Genomic DNA, 19,192 nt, shown 5'->3' on the forward strand with positions numbered 1-19,192 from the left:
AAGAGTCTGTGTTTAGAGTGATTCTTTTACCAAAAGAAGACACTGGTTACAAACAAGTGCACTATGTGGGAATCCAACCAGCCGAAGATACAGGATCACCAGCAGTAATGAAATTTGACAGTGGCAGTGCTGGAAGAGGAAAGCTTACCGCCACTTGCAAATCAGACAAATCAGTTGTGGTAGATTCTCAAGTGACAGAACCTCTACCTGGTACGTACGCAGTACAATTCGTGCCCGAAGATGACCCTCACAGTGTGGAGGTGTGGTGGAATGGAAAGCCTATAGACGACTCACCTCTGTCAGTGATGGCCAGGAAACCAACAGACAGTGAACTGATTGAGCCAGTAGTTGAAGCTGTGGACGAGGATACAGTACAGGCAGGATACGACGCACCTGAGATATTTGGAGAGACAGAAGAGCAACCAGTGCAAGAGTTTGCTCACGGTCATCCTGTGGAAGTGGACATCACATCTCCTGGTGCAAAACAGAAAGACATCACATCTCATGCCATTCACGAAGGTACCAGTGAAAAATTCAAAGTGACTGTTAAAAAGGTGGACAAAGAACAGTTCAGACTGAGCATGAAACCAAAGCTACCTGGAATTTACAACATGCACGTTTTCATTAACAAAGAAGAATATTCTTCTAGTCCGTATAAGATTAAGTACTGCGAACCTTTTGATGTCAAGGCAGTGAAAGTAACTTTGGTAGACAGTGAACCCTACACAGTGGGAGAAGATGTGAAATTGACTGTCGACTGCAGAGATGCTGGAAAGGGAGACATATCAATCAAAGCAACTGGCCCAACATTCGGATCTAGAGCGAAATGTGATGTAACAGACAACAACGATGGCACATATACAGCAGTCTACATACCCAATTCAACGGGTAAACACAAGTTGGACATCACAGAATCAGGCAGGCCAGTTGCAGGCAGCCCCGTAAAGATAAAGGTGGTTCAGAGTGTTGCAGAGAGAGTAAAGTTGGTGGAACCTCCTTCATCGAGTGTAGAAAGTGGTGCACCTCTGGAGTTATGTTTCAGCACCAGCAGAGCGGGTGACGGAAAACTGCTTGCATCTTGCGTCGGTGAAGCATCAGGAAAAGTACCGTGTAAGGTAGCGAGCTCTAAGGATGACGGTGAAAGAGCAACTGTTTCATTTGTTCCTCCTCAACCTGACATTTATCATGTAGAAGTGAAGTGGTCTGGTGCACACGTACCAGGCTCTCCTTTTAAAATCAACTTACTTCCACCGGTTGCCGATAACGTAGAAATAGTTTCGCAGCCAGAATCTCAGGATGTGCTTGAGACAGGAGCCCCGGTGGATTTAGACATTGACACTTCCAAGGCTGGAAGCGGTGAACTGAAGGCAACCTGCCTAGGAAAGAGAGCTGGCGAAGTACCCATAGAAGTGGTGCCTACAGGTGGTGACAAGTACAAGATATCGTTCACACCTCCTCAGCCTGACATGTACGAGGTGAGTGTGAAGTGGGCAGGAGAACACGTGAAAGGTAGTCCATTCCAAATCAACACCCTACAGACAGGTGCCAACAAAGTGAAGGTGGTCTCACTACCATCTGACACCCTAGAATTGGGATCTCCTGTGGTTTTAGGATTTGACACAAGGATGGCAGGAGAGGGAACAATGGAAGCATCGTGTAGTGGAGAGAAGAGCGGCGAACTACCATGCAGCGTGGAATCCGACCAGCAGGACAGAACAAATGTTACGTTCACTCCACTCCAAGAAGATGTGTATTGTGTGGAAGTTAAGTGGTCTGGTGTCAGTGTCACGGGCTCTCCTTTTAACATCAACCTTCATTTGCCCATAGCAGATGATGATGTGCAAGTAGTTTCAGAAGCAGTTGTGCATGCAGAGGCTCCGCTCGATCTGTTAGAAGACATTATTTCGGCTAAACCCGAAGCAAGGAAAGTCAAATTGGTGGCCACTCCGTCTACCACCGTGGAATCAGGAAGTCCACTCTCTCTGGGTTTTAGCACTTCAGAAGCAGGAGAAGGTTCCATGGAAGCGACGTGCACTGGAGACAAATCCGGCAAGGTGACTTGCAGCGTCGTGCCCCATCCAGAGAACAAACAACGGATGGATGTTTCCTTTGTCCCTCCTCAACCGGATGTGTATCATTTAAGTGTGACCTGGTCGGGAGAGCATATTCCAGGCTCTCCTTTCAAGATTAATCTGCTGCCACCTGCAGCTGAGAAAGTAGAAACTGTTGCTAAACCGGAAAGCATAGTGGAAGCGGGAGTTCCAACAGACCTGCTAAGTATAGATACGTCCGGTGCAGGAAGTGGACAACTGGACACCACCTGTGTTGGGAGCAGAGTGGGAGAAGTGCCGGTAGAAGTGAAGCCAGCCGGTGATGACAAGTACACAATTATCTTTAATCCTCCAGAACCAGACACGTACGAGATCAGCGTGAAATGGGGTGGTGAGCATGTTAAAGGTAGCCCTTTCAAGATCGACATGCTTCAACCAGTGGCCAGTAAAGTCAGACTAGTCTCCACTCCTTCGGCCAGCATCGAATCTGGCGATGCTCTTAGTTTGGGCTTTGACACTAGCAAAGCAGGAGAAGGAACTATGGAAGCCTCATGTGCTGGGGACAAATCTGGACCTGTGGATTGCACAGTACAACAACAGCCAGTAGACCAAAGTAGAGTGGACGTTTCGTTTGTACCTCCACAGCCAGATGTCTACCGTTTGCATGTGAAATGGTCTGGAACAGATGTTCCCGGATCTCCTTTCAAGATCAATCTACTTCCACCAGCTGCTGAGAAGGTTGAACTGGTGACAGAGCCGCCCAGTGCTTCAACAGTGGGAAGTCTTGTGGACCTAGATTTCGATACCTCGGGAGCTGGAGGTGGCGAGCTACAAGCCACTTGTGTGGGAGCCAAGTGTGGTGAAGTTCCAGTAGAAGTACAAGCAGCAGGTGATGACAAATACAAAATACTCTTTACACCACCGGAGCCGGATATGTACAAAGTTAGCGTGAAGTGGGCAGGGGAACATGTCAAAGGCAGTCCCTTTCAAATCAATACACTCCCAGACTCGGCCATGTCAGAACCACCCGTAGAAGTGGAAGAAACCAAGGACGAGGTGGAGGCAGGATTGGATCTAGATCAGTTGGATGCCTTTTATGATGAAGGGGAGAAACAAAAGTACGCCCAACCTGAAGAAGAAACCACAGAGCCCGTCATATACTATGTCGGAGAAGTGTTCCGGCTCAGTGTTGACAGCGAAACGGGTGCAGACAGTGGTAGGCAACTAACTGTCAATTGTACTGGACAGCAGACGGGAAGAGCAAACGTAGATGTATTTGAAAATGTGGACGGCACATATGCCGTCAACTTTGAACCTAAGACACCTGACACGTACACACTGACAGCTCTAATGGACGACCAACACATTCCCGGAAGTCCATTCCTGATGAAGTTCATGACCCCAGTGGATCCTTCCAAATGCAGGGTGACGGGCTTGCCTAGTGGACAGCCGCAGGTCAACTCGACCATGCGCTTGGCAGTCGACTGCAGCGGTGCTGGCAATGCAGAGCTGACCGTAAGTGCAGAGAGCCCACCAGGAGAAGCTTCGAAACTCGAGGTTAATCAGAAAGACAAGAATCAGTATTCCATTACCTACACTCCCTCCACAGTGGGAGTACACAAGTTGCACATTGAGTGGGGTGAACAACCGCTACCATGCTCACCACTGATTTTTGAAGTCACCAGTGAAAAGCTGCCACTGTTCCCTCATGGTAGCCCCATCAATCTCGACATTGGTATCCCGGGAATCAAGCCAAAGGACGTGTCCGCCCATGCTGTTTACGAACCAACCAAAGAAAAGCTCAAGGTGACCATCAAGAAGGCAGAAAAGAAAGAACAGTTGAAATTGACCTTCAAACCAAAACTGCCAGGCATTTATCACGTCCACGTGTTTGTGAAGCACGACGAGATAGCAGATAGTCCGTTCAGAGTCAAATACTCAAAACCGTACAATCCGAGTGCTGTGACGGTTGCAACACTAGGCAGTGAACCATACTTTGTAGAAGAGCCGATAGAATTTGTGGTGGATTGCAACGAGGCAGGATTTGGCGAATTGTCCATCAAGTCGTCTGGCCCCACTGGAAAAAGACCAGCAGATTTTAAGGTGACGGACAACAAGGATGGTACGTTTGGTGCTGTGTACGTGCCCACCGCACCAGGTGAACACAGATTCGACATCACGTGGTCTGGAAAGGCAATCAAGGATAGTCCACTGACAGTGCATGCATTTGCTGGAGGAGCTGGCCGTGTCAAGCTGGTGGAGATTCCCGGACACAGCCTAGAATTGGGTGCAGCTCTCTGCTTGGGCTTCGACAGCTCAGAGGCTGGCAAGGGAACACTGGACGCATCGTGTGTAGGAGAAATTACTGGTAATCTACCATGCACGGTAGAGCAGAACGCAAGCAAAGACAAGAGGACGGATGTGTGCATAGTTCCTCCCCAGGCAGACATTTACCACGTAGATGTGAAGTGGTCGGGAGATCACGTTCCCGGCTCTCCCTTCAAACTCAACCTTCTCCCACCCGTAGCAGAAAAGGTCGAGCTGATGTCTCAGCCAGAGAAGTTGGCAATGCTGGAGGCAGGAGCTCCTATGGATTTGGATTTTGACACCACTGCGGCTGGAGGTGGCGTATTGGATGCTAAGTGTGTCGGTGAACGAGTTGGCAGCGTCCCAGTCAATGTCAGACCGGTGGGTGAAGACAAGTACAAGGTATCATTTACACCACCCAAACCAGACTCGTATGAAGTTAGTGTCATGTGGAGCGGAGAACATGTCAAAGGCAGTCCCTTCAAGATTAACATGCTGCAGCCAGTGGCGAGCCGTGTCAGACTGGCAGTCCTGCCGGCAACGAGCGTGGAGCCAGGAGAACCGTTAGCATTAGGATTTGACACCAGCAAGGCAGGTGAAGGAGTCTTGGAAGCTGCTTGCAATGGTGAAAAGTCTGGAGATGTGCCGTGCTCCGTTGATATCAGCAAAGATGACAACACTAAAGTAAACGTATCCTTTATTCCTCCTCAACCAGATATTTACAGATTGAGCGTGACCTGGTCAGGAGAACATGTTCCCAGGTCACCGTACAAAATCAATCTCCTTCCACCAGTCGCAGCAAATGTAGAAGTGGTGGCCGAGCCCGAGACAACATTGGAGGCAGGTGCTCCCACCGACTTCCTAAGTTTTGACACTTCCGCTGCTGGTGGAGGTGAACTGGAAGCTGTCTGCGTGGGAAGCAAGGCAGGAGAGGTGCCAGTCGAGGTGACACCAGCTGGAGACGACAAGTACAACATATCCTTTACTCCGCCTGAGCCGGACATGTATGAGGTCTCCGTGAAATGGGGAGGTGAACATGTGAAAGGCAGTCCTTTCAAGATCGACATGCTACAACCAGTGGCAGGCAAAGTCAAATTGGTGTCCCCTCCCACAACGAGTGTCGAATCAGGTGCTGCACTAAGTTTGGGTTTCGACACAGCCAGGGCTGGAGAAGGCATCATGAAGGCCTCTTGTAGTGGAGAAAAATGTGGAGAAGTAGAATGCTCAGTGCAGCAAGACGAAGACGACCGTAGCAGAATGAACGTTTCATTTGTACCGCCTCAACCTGATGTGTACCGTCTGAGTGTGACTTGGTCCGGAAATCACATCCCAGGATCTCCGTTTAAGATCAACCTACTTCCTCCGGTTGCTCAGAATGTTGAAGTTGTTGCTCAGCCGGAAAGCACAGTGGAGAGTGGGGTACCAGTGGATCTCGCATTTGACACTTCCGGTGCTGGGGGAGGTGAACTAGATGCAGTATGTGTGGGAGAGAAAGTTGGTGAAGTGCCAGTGGAGGTTAAGCCAGCTGGAGAGGAGAAATACAAGATCATGTTTACGCCTCCTGCACCTGACATGTACGAGGTTAGTGTAAAGTGGGGTGGAGAGCATGTGAAAGGCAGCCCATTCAAGATTAACATGCTAAAGACAGAAGCTACCAAGGTGAAATTTGTATCCATACCTCCACCCAAGATTGAATCAGGTGACAGTGTCGTCCTTGGTTTCGACATCACAGAGGCAGGCAGTGGGAATCTGGAGGTCAACTGTGCAGGAGAAGTCTCCGGTATAGTGGAATGCACAGTTAAGGACGACCTAGAGAAAACAAACCAAACAAATGTGTCATTTGTGCCTCAGCAGGGAGACGTGTATCATGTTAATGTGAAGTGGTCAGGTGTGCACGTTCCCGGCTCACCTTTTAAGATCAACTTGCTTCCACCAATTGCGGACAATGTTGAGGTGACCGCTGAACCAGAAATGGTGCTCGAGTCAGGAGCTCCTTTGGACATTGAGCTTGATGCTTCCAATGCTGGTGGTGGGCAGCTAAGTGCAACCTGCGTTGGAAGATGGGTTGGTGAGGTGCCTGTAGGTGTAGAAAGACAAGGACCCGATGTGTACAAGGTGTCGTTTACTCCCAGGGAGCCGGACATTTACGAACTCAGTATCCTGTGGAGTGGTGATCACATCAAAGGCAGTCCATTCAAGATAAACATGCTTTCTTCGGGTACAGACAAAGTGAAGTTACTACAGGTTCCAGCTGCAAGTATGGAATCAGACAAGCCTCTTTCTTTCTGGTTTGACAGTAGTGCAGCAGGAGATGGAAGCATGGAAGCGACATGTGCAGGAGAAAAGGTAGGAGAGGTGGAATGCACGGTAAAAGGCAAGGAAGACAATCCTAATCATCATGAAGTGGCATTTATTGCTCCAAGTTTGGATGCATACGTACTAAATGTTACATGGAACCGTCAACATGTTCCAGGTTCACCATTTAAGATCAACTTACAATCGGCTGCAACGGACACATCATTACACAATGTTTCATTTACATGGTCCGATAGGCCCAAAGAAGAGTCTGTGTTTAGAGTGATTCTTTTACCAAAAGAAGACACTGGTTACAAACAAGTGCACTATGTGGGAATCCAACCAGCCGAAGATACAGGATCACCAGCAGTAATGAAATTTGACAGTGGCAGTGCTGGAAGAGGAAAGCTTACCGCCACTTGCAAATCAGACAAATCAGTTGTGGTAGATTCTCAAGTGACAGAACCTCTACCTGGTACGTACGCAGTACAATTCGTGCCCGAAGATGACCCTCACAGTGTGGAGGTGTGGTGGAATGGAAAGCCTATAGACGACTCACCTCTGTCAGTGATGGCCAGGAAACCAACAGACAGTGAACTGATTGAGCCAGTAGTTGAAGCTGTGGACGAGGATACAGTACAGGCAGGATACGACGCACCTGAGATATTTGGAGAGACAGAAGAGCAACCAGTGCAAGAGTTTGCTCACGGTCATCCTGTGGAAGTGGACATCACATCTCCTGGTGCAAAACAGAAAGACATCACATCTCATGCCATTCACGAAGGTACCAGTGAAAAATTCAAAGTGACTGTTAAAAAGGTGGACAAAGAACAGTTCAGACTGAGCATGAAACCAAAGCTACCTGGAATTTACAACATGCACGTTTTCATTAACAAAGAAGAATATTCTTCTAGTCCGTATAAGATTAAGTACTGCGAACCTTTTGATGTCAAGGCAGTGAAAGTAACTTTGGTAGACAGTGAACCCTACACAGTGGGAGAAGATGTGAAATTGACTGTCGACTGCAGAGATGCTGGAAAGGGAGACATATCAATCAAAGCAACTGGCCCAACATTCGGATCTAGAGCGAAATGTGATGTAACAGACAACAACGATGGCACATATACAGCAGTCTACATACCCAATTCAACGGGTAAACACAAGTTGGACATCACAGAATCAGGCAGGCCAGTTGCAGGCAGCCCCGTAAAGATAAAGGTGGTTCAGAGTGTTGCAGAGAGAGTAAAGTTGGTGGAACCTCCTTCATCGAGTGTAGAAAGTGGTGCACCTCTGGAGTTATGTTTCAGCACCAGCAGAGCGGGTGACGGAAAACTGCTTGCATCTTGCGTCGGTGAAGCATCAGGAAAAGTACCGTGTAAGGTAGCGAGCTCTAAGGATGACGGTGAAAGAGCAACTGTTTCATTTGTTCCTCCTCAACCTGACATTTATCATGTAGAAGTGAAGTGGTCTGGTGCACACGTACCAGGCTCTCCTTTTAAAATCAACTTACTTCCACCGGTTGCCGATAACGTAGAAATAGTTTCGCAGCCAGAATCTCAGGATGTGCTTGAGACAGGAGCCCCGGTGGATTTAGACATTGACACTTCCAAGGCTGGAAGCGGTGAACTGAAGGCAACCTGCCTAGGAAAGAGAGCTGGCGAAGTACCCATAGAAGTGGTGCCTACAGGTGGTGACAAGTACAAGATATCGTTCACACCTCCTCAGCCTGACATGTACGAGGTGAGTGTGAAGTGGGCAGGAGAACACGTGAAAGGTAGTCCATTCCAAATCAACACCCTACAGACAGGTGCCAACAAAGTGAAGGTGGTCTCACTACCATCTGACACCCTAGAATTGGGATCTCCTGTGGTTTTAGGATTTGACACAAGGATGGCAGGAGAGGGAACAATGGAAGCATCGTGTAGTGGAGAGAAGAGCGGCGAACTACAATGCAGCGTGGAATCCGACCAGCAGGACAGAACAAATGTTACGTTCACTCCACTCCAAGAAGATGTGTATTGTGTGGAAGTTAAGTGGTCTGGTGTCAGTGTCACGGGCTCTCCTTTTAACATCAACCTTCATTTGCCCATAGCAGATGATGATGTGCAAGTAGTTTCAGAAGCAGTTGTGCATGCAGAGGCTCCGCTCGATCTGTTAGAAGACATTATTTCGGCTAAACCCGAAGCAAGGAAAGTCAAATTGGTGGCCACTCCGTCTACCACCGTGGAATCAGGAAGTCCACTCTCTCTGGGTTTTAGCACTTCAGAAGCAGGAGAAGGTTCCATGGAAGCGACGTGCACTGGAGACAAATCCGGCAAGGTGACTTGCAGCGTCGTGCCCCATCCAGAGAACAAACAACGGATGGATGTTTCCTTTGTCCCTCCTCAACCGGATGTGTATCATTTAAGTGTGACCTGGTCGGGAGAGCATATTCCAGGCTCTCCTTTCAAGATTAATCTGCTGCCACCTGCAGCTGAGAAAGTAGAAACTGTTGCTAAACCGGAAAGCATAGTGGAAGCGGGAGTTCCAACAGACCTGCTAAGTATAGATACGTCCGGTGCAGGAAGTGGCCAACTGGACACCACCTGTGTTGGGAGCAGAGTGGGAGAAGTGCCGGTAGAAGTGAAGCCAGCCGGTGATGACAAGTACACAATTATCTTTAATCCTCCAGAACCAGACACGTACGAGATCAGCGTGAAATGGGGTGGTGAGCATGTTAAAGGTAGCCCTTTCAAGATCGACATGCTTCAACCAGTGGCCAGTAAAGTCAGACTAGTCTCCACTCCTTCGGCCAGCATCGAATCTGGCGATGCTCTTAGTTTGGGCTTTGACACTAGCAAAGCAGGAGAAGGAACTATGGAAGCCTCATGTGCTGGGGACAAATCTGGACCTGTGGATTGCACAGTACAACAACAGCCAGTAGACCAAAGTAGAGTGGACGTTTCGTTTGTACCTCCACAGCCAGATGTCTACCGTTTGCATGTGAAATGGTCTGGAACAGATGTTCCCGGATCTCCTTTCAAGATCAATCTACTTCCACCAGCTGCTGAGAAGGTTGAACTGGTGACAGAGCCGCCCAGTGCTTCAACAGTGGGAAGTCTTGTGGACCTAGATTTCGATACCTCGGGAGCTGGAGGTGGCGAGCTACAAGCCACTTGTGTGGGAGCCAAGTGTGGTGAAGTTCCAGTAGAAGTACAAGCAGCAGGTGATGACAAATACAAAATACTCTTTACACCACCGGAGCCGGATATGTACAAAGTTAGCGTGAAGTGGGCAGGGGAACATGTCAAAGGCAGTCCCTTTCAAATCAATACACTCCCAGACTCGGCCATGTCAGAACCACCCGTAGAAGTGGAAGAAACCAAGGACGAGGTGGAGGCAGGATTGGATCTAGATCAGTTGGATGCCTTTTATGATGAAGGGGAGAAACAAAAGTATGCCCAACCTGAAGAAGAAACCACAGAGCCCGTCATATACTATGTCGGAGAAGTGTTCCGGCTCAGTGTTGACAGCGAAACGGGTGCAGACAGTGGTAGGCAACTAACTGTCAATTGTACTGGACAGCAGACGGGAAGAGCAAACGTAGATGTATTTGAAAATGTGGACGGCACATATGCCGTCAACTTTGAACCTAAGACACCTGACACGTACACACTGACAGCTCTAATGAACGACCAACACATTCCCGGAAGTCCATTCCTGATGAAGTTCATGACCCCAGTGGATCCTTCCAAATGCAGGGTGACGGGCTTGCCTAGTGGACAGCCGCAGGTCAACTCGACCATGCGCTTGGCAGTCGACTGCAGCGGTGCTGGCAATGCAGAGCTGACCGTAAGTGCAGAGAGCCCACCAGGAGAAGCTTCGAAACTCGAGGTTAATCAGAAAGACAAGAATCAGTATTCCATTACCTACACTCCCTCCACAGTGGGAGTACACAAGTTGCACATTGAGTGGGGTGAACAACCGCTACCATGCTCACCACTGATTTTTGAAGTCACCAGTGAAAAGCTGCCACTGTTCCCTCATGGTAGCCCCATCAATCTCGACATTGGTATCCCGGGAATCAAGCCAAAGGACGTGTCCGCCCATGCTGTTTACGAACCAACCAAAGAAAAGCTCAAGGTGACCATCAAGAAGGCAGAAAAGAAAGAACAGTTGAAATTGACCTTCAAACCAAAACTGCCAGGCATTTATCACGTCCACGTGTTTGTGAAGCACGACGAGATAGCAGATAGTCCGTTCAGAGTCAAATACTCAAAACCGTACAATCCGAGTGCTGTGACGGTTGCAACACTAGGCAGTGAACCATACTTTGTAGAAGAGCCGATAGAATTTGTGGTGGATTGCAACGAGGCAGGATTTGGCGAATTGTCCATCAAGTCGTCTGGCCCCACTGGAAAAAGACCAGCAGATTTTAAGGTGACGGACAACAAGGATGGTACGTTTGGTGCTGTGTACGTGCCCACCGCACCAGGTGAACACAGATTCGACATCACGTGGTCTGGAAAGGCAATCAAGGATAGTCCACTGACAGTGCATGCATTTGCTGGAGGAGCTGGCCGTGTCAAGCTGGTGGAGATTCCCGGACACAGCCTAGAATTGGGTGCAGCTCTCTGCTTGGGCTTCGACAGCTCAGAGGCTGGCAAGGGAACACTGGACGCATCGTGTGTAGGAGAAATTACTGGTAATCTACCATGCACGGTAGAGCAGAACGCAAGCAAAGACAAGAGGACGGATGTGTGCATAGTTCCTCCCCAGGCAGACATTTACCACGTAGATGTGAAGTGGTCGGGAGATCACGTTCCCGGCTCTCCCTTCAAACTCAACCTTCTCCCACCCGTAGCAGAAAAGGTCGAGCTGATGTCTCAGCCAGAGAAGTTGGCAATGCTGGAGGCAGGAGCTCCTATGGATTTGGATTTTGACACCACTGCGGCTGGAGGTGGCGTATTGGATGCTAAGTGTGTCGGTGAACGAGTTGGCAGCGTCCCAGTCAATGTCAGACCGGTGGGTGAAGACAAGTACAAGGTATCATTTACACCACCCAAACCAGACTCGTATGAAGTTAGTGTCATGTGGAGCGGAGAACATGTCAAAGGCAGTCCCTTCAAGATTAACATGCTGCAGCCAGTGGCGAGCCGTGTCAGACTGGCAGTCCTGCCGGCAACGAGCGTGGAGCCAGGAGAACCGTTAGCATTAGGATTTGACACCAGCAAGGCAGGTGAAGGAGTCTTGGAAGCTGCTTGCAATGGTGAAAAGTCTGGAGATGTGCCGTGCTCCGTTGATATCAGCAAAGATGACAACACTAAAGTAAACGTATCCTTTATTCCTCCTCAACCAGATATTTACAGATTGAGCGTGACCTGGTCAGGAGAACATGTTCCCAGGTCACCGTACAAAATCAATCTCCTTCCACCAGTCGCAGCAAATGTAGAAGTGGTGGCCGAGCCCGAGACAACATTGGAGGCAGGTGCTCCCACCGACTTCCTAAGTTTTGACACTTCCGCTGCTGGTGGAGGTGAACTGGAAGCTGTCTGCGTGGGAAGCAAGGCAGGAGAGGTGCCAGTCGAGGTGACACCAGCTGGAGACGACAAGTACAACATATCCTTTACTCCGCCTGAGCCAGACATGTATGAGGTCTCCGTGAAATGGGGAGGTGAACATGTGAAAGGCAGTCCTTTCAAGATCGACATGCTACAACCAGTGGCAGGCAAAGTCAAATTGGTGTCCCCTCCCACAACGAGTGTCGAATCAGGTGCTGCACTAAGTTTGGGTTTCGACACAGCCAGGGCTGGAGAAGGCATCATGAAGGCCTCTTGTAGTGGAGAAAAATGTGGAGAAGTAGAATGCTCAGTGCAGCAAGACGAAGACGACCGTAGCAGAATGAACGTTTCATTTGTACCGCCTCAACCTGATGTGTACCGTCTGAGTGTGACTTGGTCCGGAAATCACATCCCAGGATCTCCGTTTAAGATCAACCTACTTCCTCCGGTTGCTCAGAATGTTGAAGTTGTTGCTCAGCCGGAAAGCACAGTGGAGAGTGGGGTACCAGTGGATCTCGCATTTGACACTTCCGGTGCTGGGGGAGGTGAACTAGATGCAGTATGTGTGGGAGAGAAAGTTGGTGAAGTGCCAGTGGAGGTTAAGCCAGCTGGAGAGGAGAAATACAAGATCATGTTTACGCCTCCTGCACCTGACATGTACGAGGTTAGTGTAAAGTGGGGTGGAGAGCATGTGAAAGGCAGCCCATTCAAGATTAACATGCTAAAGACAGAAGCTACCAAGGTGAAATTTGTATCCATACCTCCACCCAAGATTGAATCAGGTGACAGTGTCGTCCTTGGTTTCGACATCACAGAGGCAGGCAGTGGGAATCTGGAGGTCAACTGTGCAGGAGAAGTCTCCGGTATAGTGGAATGCACAGTTAAGGACGACCTAGAGAAAACAAACCAAACAAATGTGTCATTTGTGCCTCAGCAGGGAGACATGTATCATGTTAATGTGAAGTGGTCAGGTGTGCACGTTCCCGGCTCACCTTTTAAGATCAACTTGCTTCCACCAATTGCGGACAATGTTGAGGTGACCGCTGAACCAGAAATGGTGCTCGAGTCAGGAGCTCCTTTGGACATTGAGCTTGATGCTTCCAATGCTGGTGGTGGGCAGCTAAGTGCAACCTGCGTTGGAAGATGGGTTGGTGAGGTGCCTGTAGGTGTAGAAAGACAAGGACCCGATGTGTACAAGGTGTCGTTTACTCCCAGGGAGCCGGACATTTACGAACTCAGTATCCTGTGGAGTGGTGATCACATCAAAGGCAGTCCATTCAAGATAAACATGCTTTCTTCGGGTACAGACAAAGTGAAGTTACTACAGGTTCCAGCTGCAAGTATGGAATCAGACAAGCCTCTTTCTTTCTGGTTTGACAGTAGTGCAGCAGGAGATGGAAGCATGGAAGCGACATGTGCAGGAGAAAAGGTAGGAGAGGTGGAATGCACGGTAAAAGGCAAGGAAGACAATCCTAATCATCATGAAGTGGCATTTATTGCTCCAAGTTTGGATGCATACGTACTAAATGTTACATGGAACCGTCAACATGTTCCAGGTTCACCATTTAAGATCAACTTACAATCGGCTGCAACGGACACATCATTACACAATGTTTCATTTACATGGTCCGATAGGCCCAAAGAAGAGTCTGTGTTTAGAGTGATTCTTTTACCAAAAGAAGACACTGGTTACAAACAAGTGCACTATGTGGGAATCCAACCAGCCGAAGATACAGGATCACCAGCAGTAATGAAATTTGACAGTGGCAGTGCTGGAAGAGGAAAGCTTACCGCCACTTGCAAATCAGACAAATCAGTTGTGGTAGATTCTCAAGTGACAGAACCTCTACCTGGTACGTACGCAGTACAATTCGTGCCCAAAGATGACCCTCACAGTGTGGAGGTGTGGTGGAATGGAAAGCCTATAGACGACTCACCTCTGTCAGTGATGGCCAGGAAACCAACAGACAGTGAACTGATTGAGCCAGTAGTTGAAGCTGTGGACGAGGATACAGTACAGGCAGGATACGACGCACCTGAGATATTTGGAGAGACAGAAGAGCAACCAGTGCAAGAGTTTGCTCACGGTCATCCTGTGGAAGTGGACATCACATCTCCTGGTGCAAAACAGAAAGACATCACATCTCATGCCATTCACGAAGGTACCAGTGAAAAATTCAAAGTGACTGTTAAAAAGGTGGACAAAGAACAGTTCAGACTGAGCATGAAACCAAAGCTACCTGGAATTTACAACATGCACGTTTTCATTAACAAAGAAGAATATTCTTCTAGTCCGTATAAGATTAAGTACTGCGAACCTTTTGATGTCAAGGCAGTGAAAGTAACTTTGGTAGACAGTGAACCCTACACAGTGGGAGAAGATGTGAAATTGACTGTCGACTGCAGAGATGCTGGAAAGGGAGACATATCAATCAAAGCAACTGGCCCAACATTCGGATCTAGAGCGAAATGTGATGTAACAGACAACAACGATGGCACATATACAGCAGTCTACATACCCAATTCAACGGGTAAACACAAGTTGGACATCACAGAATCAGGCAGGCCAGTTGCAGGCAGCCCCGTAAAGATAAAGGTGGTTCAGAGTGTTGCAGAGAGAGTAAAGTTGGTGGAACCTCCTTCATCGAGTGTAGAAAGTGGTGCACCTCTGGAGTTATGTTTCAGCACCAGCAGAGCAGGTGACGGAAAACTGCTTGCATCTTGCGTCGGTGAAGCATCAGGAAAAGTACCGTGTAAGGTAGCGAGCTCTAAGGATGACGGTGAAAGAGCAACTGTTTCATTTGTTCCTCCTCAACCTGACATTTATCATGTAGAAGTGAAGTGGTCTGGTGCACACGTACCAGGCTCTCCTTTTAAAATCAACTTACTTCCACCGGTTGCCGATAACGTAGAAATAGTTTCGCAGCCAGAATCTCAGGATGTGCTTGAGACAGGAGCCCCGGTGGATTTAGACATTGACACTTCCAAGGCTGGAAGCGGTGAACTGAAGGCAACCTGCCTAGGAAAGAGAGCTGGCGAAGTACCCATAGAAGTGGTGCCTACAGGTGGTGACAAGTACAAGATATCGTTCACACCTCCTCAGCCTGACATGTACGAGGTGAGTGTGAAGTGGGCAGGAGAACACGTGAAAGGTAGTCCATTCCAAATCAACACCCTACAGACAGGTGCCAACAAAGTGAAGGTGGTCTCACTACCATCTGACACCCTAGAATTGGGATCTCCTGTGGTTTTAGGATTTGACACAAGGATGGCAGGAGAGGGAACAATGGAAGCATCGTGTAGTGGAGAGAAGAGCGGCGAACTACAATGCAGCGTGGAATCCGACCAGCAGGACAGAACAAATGTTACGTTCACTCCACTCCAAGAAGATGTGTATTGTGTGGAAGTTAAGTGGTCTGGTGTCAGTGTCACGGGCTCTCCTTTTAACATCAACCTTCATTTGCCCATAGCAGATGATGATGTGCAAGTAGTTTCAGAAGCAGTTGTGCATGCAGAGGCTCCGCTCGATCTGTTAGAAGACATTATTTCGGCTAAACCCGAAGCAAGGAAAGTCAAATTGGTGGCCACTCCGTCTACCACCGTGGAATCAGGAAGTCCACTCTCTCTGGGTTTTAGCACTTCAGAAGCAGGAGAAGGTTCCATGGAAGCGACGTGCACTGGAGACAAATCCGGCAAGGTGACTTGCAGCGTCGTGCCCCATCCAGAGAACAAACAACGGATGGATGTTTCCTTTGTCCCTCCTCAACCGGATGTGTATCATTTAAGTGTGACCTGGTCGGGAGAGCATATTCCAGGCTCTCCTTTCAAGATTAATCTGCTGCCACCTGCAGCTGAGAAAGTAGAAACTGTTGCTAAACCGGAAAGCATAGTGGAAGCGGGAGTTCCAACAGACCTGCTAAGTATAGATACGTCCGGTGCAGGAAGTGGCCAACTGGACACCACCTGTGTTGGGAGCAGAGTGGGAGAAGTGCCGGTAGAAGTGAAGCCAGCCGGTGATGACAAGTACACAATTATCTTTAATCCTCCAGAACCAGACACGTACGAGATCAGCGTGAAATGGGGTGGTGAGCATGTTAAAGGTAGCCCTTTCAAGATCGACATGCTTCAACCAGTGGCCAGTAAAGTCAGACTAGTCTCCACTCCTTCGGCCAGCATCGAATCTGGCGATGCTCTTAGTTTGGGCTTTGACACTAGCAAAGCAGGAGAAGGAACTATGGAAGCCTCATGTGCTGGGGACAAATCTGGACCTGTGGATTGCACAGTACAACAACAGCCAGTAGACCAAAGTAGAGTGGACGTTTCGTTTGTACCTCCACAGCCAGATGTCTACCGTTTGCATGTGAAATGGTCTGGAACAGATGTTCCCGGATCTCCTTTCAAGATCAATCTACTTCCACCAGCTGCTGAGAAGGTTGAACTGGTGACAGAGCCGCCCAGTGCTTCAACAGTGGGAAGTCTTGTGGACCTAGATTTCGATACCTCGGGAGCTGGAGGTGGCGAGCTACAAGCCACTTGTGTGGGAGCCAAGTGTGGTGAAGTTCCAGTAGAAGTACAAGCAGCAGGTGATGACAAATACAAAATACTCTTTACACCACCGGAGCCGGATATGTACAAAGTTAGCGTGAAGTGGGCAGGGGAACATGTCAAAGGCAGTCCCTTTCAAATCAATACACTCCCAGACTCGGCCATGTCAGAACCACCCGTAGAAGTGGAAGAAACCAAGGACGAGGTGGAGGCAGGATTGGATCTAGATCAGTTGGATGCCTTTTATGATGAAGGGGAGAAACAAAAGTATGCCCAACCTGAAGAAGAAACCACAGAGCCCGTCATATACTATGTCGGAGAAGTGTTCCGGCTCAGTGTTGACAGCGAAACGGGTGCAGACAGTGGTAGGCAACTAACTGTCAATTGTACTGGACAGCAGACGGGAAGAGCAAACGTAGATGTATTTGAAAATGTGGACGGCACATATGCCGTCAACTTTGAACCTAAGACACCTGACACGTACACACTGACAGCTCTAATGAACGACCAACACATTCCCGGAAGTCCATTCCTGATGAAGTTCATGACCCCAGTGGATCCTTCCAAATGCAGGGTGACGGGCTTGCCTAGTGGACAGCCGCAGGTCAACTCGACCATGCGCTTGGCAGTCGACTGCAGCGGTGCTGGCAATGCAGAGCTGACCGTAAGTGCAGAGAGCCCACCAGGAGAAGCTTCGAAACTCGAGGTTAATCAGAAAGACAAGAATCAGTATTCCATTACCTACACTCCCTCCACAGTGGGAGTACACAAGTTGCACATTGAGTGGGGTGAACAACCGCTACCATGCTCACCACTGATTTTTGAAGTCACCAGTGAAAAGCTGCCACTGTTCCCTCATGGTAGCCCCATCAATCTCGACATTGGTATCCCGGGAATCAAGCCAAAGGACGTGTCCGCCCATGCTGTTTACGAACCAACCAAAGAAAAGCTCAAGGTGACCATCAAGAAGGCAGAAAAGAAAGAACAGTTGAAATTGACCTTCAAACCAAAACTGCCAGGCATTTATCACGTCCACGTGTTTGTGAAGCACGACGAGATAGCAGATAGTCCGTTCAGAGTCAAATACTCAAAACCGTACAATCCGAGTGCTGTGACGGTTGCAACACTAGGCAGTGAACCATACTTTGTAGAAGAGCCGATAGAATTTGTGGTGGATTGCAACGAGGCAGGATTTGGCGAATTGTCCATCAAGTCGTCTGGCCCCACTGGAAAAAGACCAGCAGATTTTAAGGTGACGGACAACAAGGATGGTACGTTTGGTGCTGTGTACGTGCCCACCGCACCAGGTGAACACAGATTCGACATCACGTGGTCTGGAAAGGCAATCAAGGATAGTCCACTGACAGTGCATGCATTTGCTGGAGGAGCTGGCCGTGTCAAGCTGGTGGAGATTCCCGGACACAGCCTAGAATTGGGTGCAGCTCTCTGCTTGGGCTTCGACAGCTCAGAGGCTGGCAAGGGAACACTGGACGCATCGTGTGTAGGAGAAATTACTGGTAATCTACCATGCACGGTAGAGCAGAACGCAAGCAAAGACAAGAGGACGGATGTGTGCATAGTTCCTCCCCAGGCAGACATTTACCACGTAGATGTGAAGTGGTCGGGAGATCACGTTCCCGGCTCTCCCTTCAAACTCAACCTTCTCCCACCCGTAGCAGAAAAGGTCGAGCTGATGTCTCAGCCAGAGAAGTTGGCAATGCTGGAGGCAGGAGCTCCTATGGATTTGGATTTTGACACCACTGCGGCTGGAGGTGGCGTATTGGATGCTAAGTGTGTCGGTGAACGAGTTGGCAGCGTCCCAGTCAATGTCAGACCGGTGGGTGAAGACAAGTACAAGGTATCATTTACACCACCCAAACCAGACTCGTATGAAGTTAGTGTCATGTGGAGCGGAGAACATGTCAAAGGCAGTCCCTTCAAGATTAACATGCTGCAGCCAGTGGCGAGCCGTGTCAGACTGGCAGTCCTGCCGGCAACGAGCGTGGAGCCAGGAGAACCGTTAGCATTAGGATTTGACACCAGCAAGGCAGGTGAAGGAGTCTTGGAAGCTGCTTGCAATGGTGAAAAGTCTGGAGATGTGCCGTGCTCCGTTGATATCAGCAAAGATGACAACACTAAAGTAAACGTATCCTTTATTCCTCCTCAACCAGATATTTACAGATTGAGCGTGACCTGGTCAGGAGAACATGTTCCCAGGTCACCGTACAAAATCAATCTCCTTCCACCAGTCGCAGCAAATGTAGAAGTGGTGGCCGAGCCCGAGACAACATTGGAGGCAGGTGCTCCCACCGACTTCCTAAGTTTTGACACTTCCGCTGCTGGTGGAGGTGAACTGGAAGCTGTCTGCGTGGGAAGCAAGGCAGGAGAGGTGCCAGTCGAGGTGACACCAGCTGGAGACGACAAGTACAACATATCCTTTACTCCGCCTGAGCC

General features: G+C 49.0%; 1 protein-coding gene across 1 annotated transcript in view; it reads left to right on the plus strand.

Annotated features, from left to right (window-relative positions):
* Window positions 1-19,192, plus strand: part of LOC136240586 (uncharacterized) — a 71,513-nt gene that overhangs the window by 39,170 nt on the left and 13,151 nt on the right. The window contains exon 3 of the mRNA XM_066031595.1: window positions 1-19,192. This exon is cut by the window's left edge and continues 29,043 nt beyond it; it is cut by the window's right edge and continues 13,151 nt beyond it. Coding sequence (XP_065887667.1) covers window positions 1-19,192 — 19,192 coding nt within the window.

Source organism: Dysidea avara, chromosome 12, assembly GCF_963678975.1.
Source record: "Dysidea avara chromosome 12, odDysAvar1.4, whole genome shotgun sequence".
Taxonomy (NCBI): Eukaryota; Metazoa; Porifera; class Demospongiae; order Dictyoceratida; family Dysideidae; genus Dysidea; species Dysidea avara.